The sequence below is a fragment of the Mastomys coucha genome, unplaced genomic scaffold, assembly GCF_008632895.1.
Source record: "Mastomys coucha isolate ucsf_1 unplaced genomic scaffold, UCSF_Mcou_1 pScaffold1, whole genome shotgun sequence".
Classification (NCBI taxonomy): domain Eukaryota; kingdom Metazoa; phylum Chordata; class Mammalia; order Rodentia; family Muridae; genus Mastomys; species Mastomys coucha.
Genome location: NW_022196891.1, coordinates 68,077,265 through 68,084,918, shown reverse-complemented (window position 1 = coordinate 68,084,918; position 7,654 = coordinate 68,077,265). Strand labels below are relative to the sequence as shown.

At 41.2% G+C, this 7,654-nt stretch overlaps 1 protein-coding gene across 3 annotated transcripts in view; it reads left to right on the top strand.

Annotated features, from left to right (window-relative positions):
* The window catches only part of Atf6 (activating transcription factor 6), a 159,810-nt gene that overhangs the window by 24,505 nt on the left and 127,651 nt on the right, over positions 1–7,654 (top strand). For all 3 annotated transcript variants that reach the window (XM_031388936.1, XM_031388925.1, XM_031388913.1), the window contains exons 7-8: positions 6–209; positions 6,501–6,721. In XM_031388936.1, coding sequence (XP_031244796.1) covers positions 6–209; positions 6,501–6,721 — 425 coding nt within the window. The remainder of the gene's footprint in view (positions 1–5; positions 210–6,500; positions 6,722–7,654) is intronic.

Genomic DNA, 7,654 nt, shown 5'->3' with positions numbered 1-7,654 from the left:
TCTAGAACATGGTCTGACTCCAAAGAAAAAAATTCAGATGAGTTCAAAACCTTCAGCTCAGCCCAAGCCTTTATTACTTCCAGCAGCACCCAAGACTCAGACAGACGCCAGAGTCCCAGCAAAAGCCATCATCATTCAGACCCTGCCAGCCCTTGTGCCACTGGCAAAGCAGCAGTCAATTATCAGCATCCAGCCTGCACCCACCAAAGGTACCAAGCCAATTGTGGTGCTCGGTGTTTATTGGAAGGAAAGAAAGAAAGAAAGAAGGCTTATAGTACACACTTCATTTTAGTTTGTATTAAATTGTTTTCAGCATGTGCCATCAAATCAGGAAATGTCCTTGGTTGTAAGGATTTTGCAGAGACAACTAACATGGTTCCTGTCCTTGCAGAGATGGAACACTACAGATCATAACTGTTGCTTCTTTTTCTCTTACAGTTTTTATTGTGATGATATCTGTATTCAAGGTGCTACTGTTGTTGCTCCTCCTCCTCTCCCTCCTCCTCCTCTCCCTCTTCTTCTTCCTCCTTCCTCCTCTTCTTCTCTTCCTTCTCCTCTTCCTCCTCCTCCTTTTTCTTCATTTCTTTTTCTCTTGCTCTTTTGAGGTAGAGTCTCATATGTCCTTAACTGGGCTGGAACTCTGTAAGTAGAGCAGCTGGCTTCAAACCAACAGAGATGCGCTTGCTTCTGCCTCCTGAGTGCCGGCACTAAAGTGTGTGCCCCACCCAGCTGAGGCTTTTAACACGAAACCACTTAGAATGAGGAAGAAACTTTGGGAGACATTGTATTGCTATTTTACTCTGAGATTATTGTGGCTGTGGCCTTTTGGTTTTGGTTTGGGTTTTTATGGGTGGTTAGGATTTAAAATAATAAAGACCATTTCAAATCAGGATGTGTTAAGCAATAAATCTGGCTCTTAATTTCTGAGGAGACTGTGTAGTTTGGTAAGCAGGGCATTGAACTAGGTTTTAGAAGACCTGACTTGCCAACTAGCTCAGCATCGGTGTTTTTCTATATTTTATCCACCAGATGGCCTCATGCACTCATGATTCTACAAGAAAGTCAAAATGTCTAAAGTAGTGACAGAAATTCAGGTTTGAGGTTTTGATAATCTTGAGATATATGACATCTCTTAGGCAGCTTAGTCATCTTGGTACTTACATTAATCTGTGTACACATGGCTGGGGGAAAATTTGTGCAGTACTCATTTCTCAAGATTGAATTAATTGGCACTAATTAGTACTAGGAGTTAATAGGGCATATGTAAATAAATACCAATGTCATATTTGCATTTATGGTCATATTTGAATTTAAGATTGGTTAGCTTATTTCTCTGGAGCATGGTTTCGATAGGGAAAGTTTCATAAATTTGATCTTGATCATGGACAATAGAACATTGATAAAAACAACTAAACAAAAGAATGTATGTATGGGTAAAAACCTATTATAAAAGAACAAAACTAATTGACAAACAATTTGAAATGCCTGCCTTCATTCAGGAGCAGCATTCCTACTTGTTTATTAAATAGGAAAAATAGCAAGTGTTCTTGTGATTTGCAAAAAGAGTTTACCAACCCTTTGAAATAAGGCCCAAGATTTAGTGTATATTCATAAATAGAGTTTTAGGACTAGTACCTAAAGTATTTCTAAGTCCTCAAAATGATTTGTGTCTTTTCAAAGGCTAAAGATTTAAATTTGGGCTGGTGAGATGGTTCAGCAGTTAAGAGCACTGACTGCTCTTCCGAAGGTCAAGAATTCAAATCCCAGCAACTACATGGTGGCTTACAACCATCCGTAATGAGATCTGATACCCTCTTCTGGGGTGTCTGAAGACAGCTACAGTGTACTTAAATAAATAAATCTTTAAAAAAAAAAAAAAGAATTTAAATTCATGAAGAACCTCATTGTAGTTCCCACAGCTATTAACGCACATGTATAAAAGCCAAAGTATGCTGTTAACTTGGCAGTGTGTAAATGAGGGAGTACCCTCAAGAGTTTGTTGTAAACTCTTGGCTATGTTGAAGTAATAAGAGATCTTTTTTGGTTTTGCCTTTTTTGTTTTTAAGACAAGGTTTCTCTGTGTAGCCCTGGCTGTCCTGGAACTCACTTTGTAGACCAGGCTGGCCTCGAACTCAGAGATCGCATGCCTGTGCCTGGGATAAAAGGCATTCACCACCACTGCCAGTCCAAGATCTATAGCAAAACACAGATTGTTCTTTTTTGAGCAGCTTATCAATTCCAGAGATTAAAATCATATATTTTGAATTTCAATAATTTCATATTATCTGAAAACTGTATTATTGATGAGCATGTGCCAATAAACGCGTTTGTTTTTATAATATAATCTTTGGTATTAATATTATAATCTGAAGATTTAATATGTATCTTTCACACTTTTTCTAAAATTTGAACTTGGAGTGAGAGGAAGAAAGTGCTGGGGAGATGACACAGTCAGCAAAATGCTTGCCACATAAGCACAAGGACCTGAGCTCAGATTCCCAGCGCCCACCTAGAGAGCTGGGTGTTCTAGTTCTTCTCTGGACGTAGGCAGGTCCTGGCGGTCCCTGCTCAGCCTGGCTAGCTGATAAACCCCAGTATCAGTGAGAGACTGTCTCAAACAATAAGGCGGAGAGCCACTGACGAAGCACACAACAGCAGCCTCTGGTCTCCACACACATGTGCATACACATGAAAACATACACATGCATATACCACATGCACAAAAAGGAAAAATGGAACACATGTAATTTCTGCTGGCTTAAGTCTAGATTCTCTAGAGTTGGGTTAAAGTTCTTCGAAATTTGGTTCCAGTTAAGTTTTCTAACTTTACACTACCATGTCATTATTTTCTACAAACCTTTGTGTTGGTCTAACTCACCTGGCATTCTCTCTTGAATTCTGCCAACCTGAGCTATTTTTTTAATGTATTTTTTGTTTCTAAGTCTTTTTTTGCCCTGTAAGAATGTTATAAGTAGTGCAGTTGAAAGATGGTTAAAGCCTAGAATATTTGAAAATGTAGAACCAGGATTAGAAGTAGAGCTTTGACTAAGTCTAGCAATGTAAGGGTTGGTAATTGACGGGTGTGTTGGGGGTTGGGTCGTGAAGGATAGAGAGGAAAGTCTCTTGCATGACTTCTGTGTTTCTGTCAGACTTCTTCCATAATATTAAAAATTACTGAACTTAGGGAACTTAGAGAGTAACATCTAGTAAGAAGGAAGCCAGAGTGAAGCCAAGAGGTCTGGCTAGCCAGATCTTGGTAAATAATTATAATATTTTGCCTAAAAAAATGATGAAGTATAATCAGTTTTATTCTCAGAATTTTACCTTTTTAGTTTGAGATTTAAATTTGTATAAATAGTTATATAACAATGAGAACTAATGAGTTAATAATACATGGAAGCTACTACTAAACAGAAAAAGTGTTAATAATGAATGTATGCCAAACTGTTATTATGTGCCATTCTTCTCTGTGCTAAAATACATTATCTTATTTAATCACTATGTGTCTCTTGGGATAGGTATTAATATTTGCATTTTATAGATAAGAAAGACTGGTGCAAAGAAATATTTGATCACATTGCCACACGTGTGCTATTTTAGAGAAAGTAGGTATTCTATAAATGTTTGATATATAGTTTGAAATTTTTGAAGAATGTTAAGAAAAATCTGACCATCACAATTAGTGGTAATATATAGAAGTGTTTAGTATTGAATCCAGCTGTCTTCCATTGAGGGGATTTGCATATAAAGCTAGAGAAGATTTTGAGCATGCCAAAATGGATAAACAACCCTTTGGTGTGCTCTGTTTTATGTGCTTCCACAGCAGGAACAGTGGTCACCATGTTCAGTTGCTAACTCCTGAAGGCCCCAACAGTCCTTTGCATTGTATCTGTGGCCTGGTCAGCACTTAGCACGTAGCTATGAGAGTCTTCTCTTTTTGAACATATTACAATCAATTCAGTGGTTCCTGCCATTCTCTCTTGAACATGCCTAAAATATTTAGAGGGCCCTTGACTTAAATACAGTGAAGACAGTGGGGAACTTTAGGGTTCCCCACTAGAAATACGGCCTGGAATAAAGGAGGGGGCAGTGCCTGGTAGTACATGAGCTGAACCTTCTGTTCCTCAGGCGCCACTCCCTTTCCATCCCTGCAGTTCTTTCAGACAGGAACAATTCTGGATCAGGGCTTTGACCGTGGGATGACAACCTCTCCCTCACTTGATGCCCTGACTTTCTGCTGGAGGTGGGCTCTCCAAGTTCCCTCTCCCTACTGTAGAGCATCCTGTCCAAGGTCCCTCCCTTTGATTCCCTGGTCTCTCACCTCCTAGGTCTCTGGCACAAACTTACAAACTTACTCCTGGTAAGTACTGATAACTGCATTGGGAAAAGTTGGTAACATTTGAATTCTACTTCTGGTCTACTTTTCAAGGTCACTGAAACAAAGAATTTTATTTTATGAATTTGATCTTTTTTTAGCCATGACAGATGTTCTTAACAAACAGGTGTTCTGAAAGTATTATTTTGATTTTCAGTTTTTCCGGACCCTTTGAAATATGAAACTGAGCTTTATAAGCCGTCTTAAACTGTTTAAATGCAAAATGCCTGTTTTTCCTTGAAGAAAAATTATAAGGTTTTATTGAAGTTTAGTTTCTGGTTATAATAGTACCTTTATTCAGCTAGATAAAACCAACTACTACGGATATTAGCAAGGCTTTTAATACCTTATAAAATTGACAAAGGAAAGGAACCAGGCAGGTGCAGTTTTAACAGATCAGGGCCATGAGTTGTGCTTTCCTGAGGGTAGTGATGCAGTTCTTCTCGGATGAGCACAGGTTGAAGACAATGGCAGCTGCAAGGACTAGGAAACAATGTGAAGACCATTGGTTAGGTGGGGATCAGAAAGGCGGTTGGTTAGGTGGGGATCAGAAAGGCGGTTGGTTAGGTGGGGATCAGAAAGGCGGTTGGTTAGGTGGGGATCAGAAAGGCGGTTGGTTAGGTGGGGATCAGAAAGGCGGTTGGTTAGGTGGGGATCAGAAAGGCGGTTGGTTAGGTGGGGATCAGAAAGGCGGTTGGTTAGGTGGGGATCAGAAAGGCGGTTGCTGTGCCTCTCCACTAAAGCTTTATAGTTTTGGACACTTGTAGTCACTTGACTCTTTTTGTATATGTATATATTTGTAAATCTTATTTAAAATAAGAAAAATTCATATAGTACTAATAAAATTCAGAGGCTAGTAACTGGAGAATGTACATATGACAACAAATTGGTTATATCTTGTTATATTGAAAAGGATAAAAATGAACTGCCTGGTTTGCTCATGTTTCTAGTGAGTATTTTTGTTCCCACTCCCAACTCTTCAGTACTGAGGATTAAACCCAGGGCCCTGTGCATCCTAGGGAAGCCCTCTGCACTATAGATCCGAGGCAGGCCCTCTGCACTATAGATCCGAGGCAGGCCCTCTGCACTGTAGATCCGAGGCAGGCCCTCTGCACTATAGATCCGAGGCAGGCCCTCTGCACTGTAGATCCTAGGCAGGCCCTCTGCACTATAGATCCGAGGCAGGCCCTCTGCACTATAGATCTGAGGCAGGCCCTCTGCACTGTAGATCCGAGGCAGGCCCTCTGCACTGTAGATTCTAGGCAGGCCCTCTGCACTGTAGATCCTAGGCAGGCCCTCTGCACTGTAGATTCTAGGCAAGCCCTCTGCACTGTAGATCCTAGGCAGGCCCTCTGTACTGTAGATCCTAGGCAAGCCCTCTGCACTGAGCTGCATCCTGGGCAAGCCCTCTGTACTGTAGATTCTAGGCAAGCCCTCTGCGCTGAGCTGAGCTGCGCTGCGCTGAGCTGCATCCCAGTCTTCTTTTTATGTACTCTGTGAGATGAGAATCTGAATGAACTTCTGATTCTCCCACTTTACCCTCCTTAGTGGCTACAGTTACGGCCTGCGTTGTCAGGCCTACTTGTAAAAAGTATTTAAATTTAAATTGTGTGTATGTGTGTGTGTCCCTATGCACATACACACTTACTCAAGGAGGTCCGAAGATGGTGCCCACACCTCTGGAGTTGGAATTCTGTGCAATTGTGGTCTGCTCATATGGCTACTGGAAATCAAATTCTGTCTCTCTGAAGATCAGCAAGCACGTTTAACCACTGAGCCATCTCACTGCTGTTTGTTTTGGGTTTTTTTTACATTTTTCAGTTGGGTATTGCTGTGTTGTCCAAACTGTCCTCAGGTTTCTGGGCTTGAGTGGTCCCCCTGCCTCAGCCTCTCAGCTGCCAGGACTTGTACCACTAAATCTGCCTAGATTGTTAATGATAGCTCAAAGATAGTGAACTTAATTGGTCCCATTACAAACACAACAGCAGAATCCCCCTGCATGTGCTGCCTCTGTGGTGTCTTATCTATGGAAGGTCTCTGTTTCTCTGTAAAACAGAGCTGGATGTTCGGCTGCTCTGTTACTGAGTTACGCACTCGTTGACTCCTTCTCTCTTTTCTAACCCAGGTCAGACTGTTTTGCTCTCTCAGCCTACTGTGGTTCAACTTCAGAGCCCCACAGTTCTGCCATCTGCTCAGCCAGTTCTTGCTGTCACCGGAGGAACCACGCAGCTACCTAACCATGTAGTGAATGTGGTGCCAGCCCCTGTGGTGAACAGCCCGGTGAACGGAAAGCTTTCCGTGACTAAACCCATTCTACAAAGTGCCACCAGAAGTATGGGGTCAGATGTAAGTACTTTTTAAAGAGAAACAAATTCCTTTTGCTTTTGCCATTTGCTGTTTTGAAGTTTGTTTTATTGAATGAAGTAAGAGTGTGCCAAAGTTCTGCATTTGGTGTTTGGTGGCGAGGTTTTAGTGAAGCATGAAGTAGGCATGTCTTTGTGTTCTTACTCGTTATTAGGACATTTCATCCTGGTCCTCGAGTCCCAACTGAGCCAATCATTCTCATATTCTTTCATAATTCTTGACTGCAATTGTTTTTAGAAATTCACCTGATGAGAGTCCATAGACTTCTTTTCATTTTATTTATTTGTAGTGTGTGTGTGTGTGTGTGTATGTGTGTGTGTACACATGAAAGTCAGAGAATAGCTTGGTGAAGTGAGTTTCCTTCTATCCTGTGGGTCCCAGGAATTAACCTCAGGTCTCTAGGCTTGGTGGGAAGGAAACGCCTTAATCTGCTGAGCCACCTTGCCCATCCTGATCAGTATTCTGAGGCACTGTCGGCACTTCTTCAGTCCTAAGAATTCTGTCTCTTTGTGGTTATTTGGGCCTTTACTGTCTTTGTAAATCTTAAAATTTCTTATTTTAAACAACAATAAGGATCTGTCACTTCCTTAAAGTCAGCTAAAGCACTTGCTGGTCAATTCTTCTTTTCTTTCTTTCTTTCTTTCTTTCTTTCTTTCTTTTTTTTTTTAATTTTTTTTTTTGGGGGGGAGGAGAATTGGGAGGGTTTGGGACAGGGTTTCCTCTGTGTAGCCCTGACTGTCCTGGAACTCACTCTGTAGACCAGGCTGGCCTCTAACTTAAAAATCCTTCTGCCTCTGCCTCCCAAGTATTTGGATTAAAGGTGTGTGCCACCACTACCCAGCTTGTTTTCTTTTAATGTCACTAAACAATCTCTCTCTCTCTCTCTCTCTCTCTCTCTCTCTCTCTCTCTCTCTC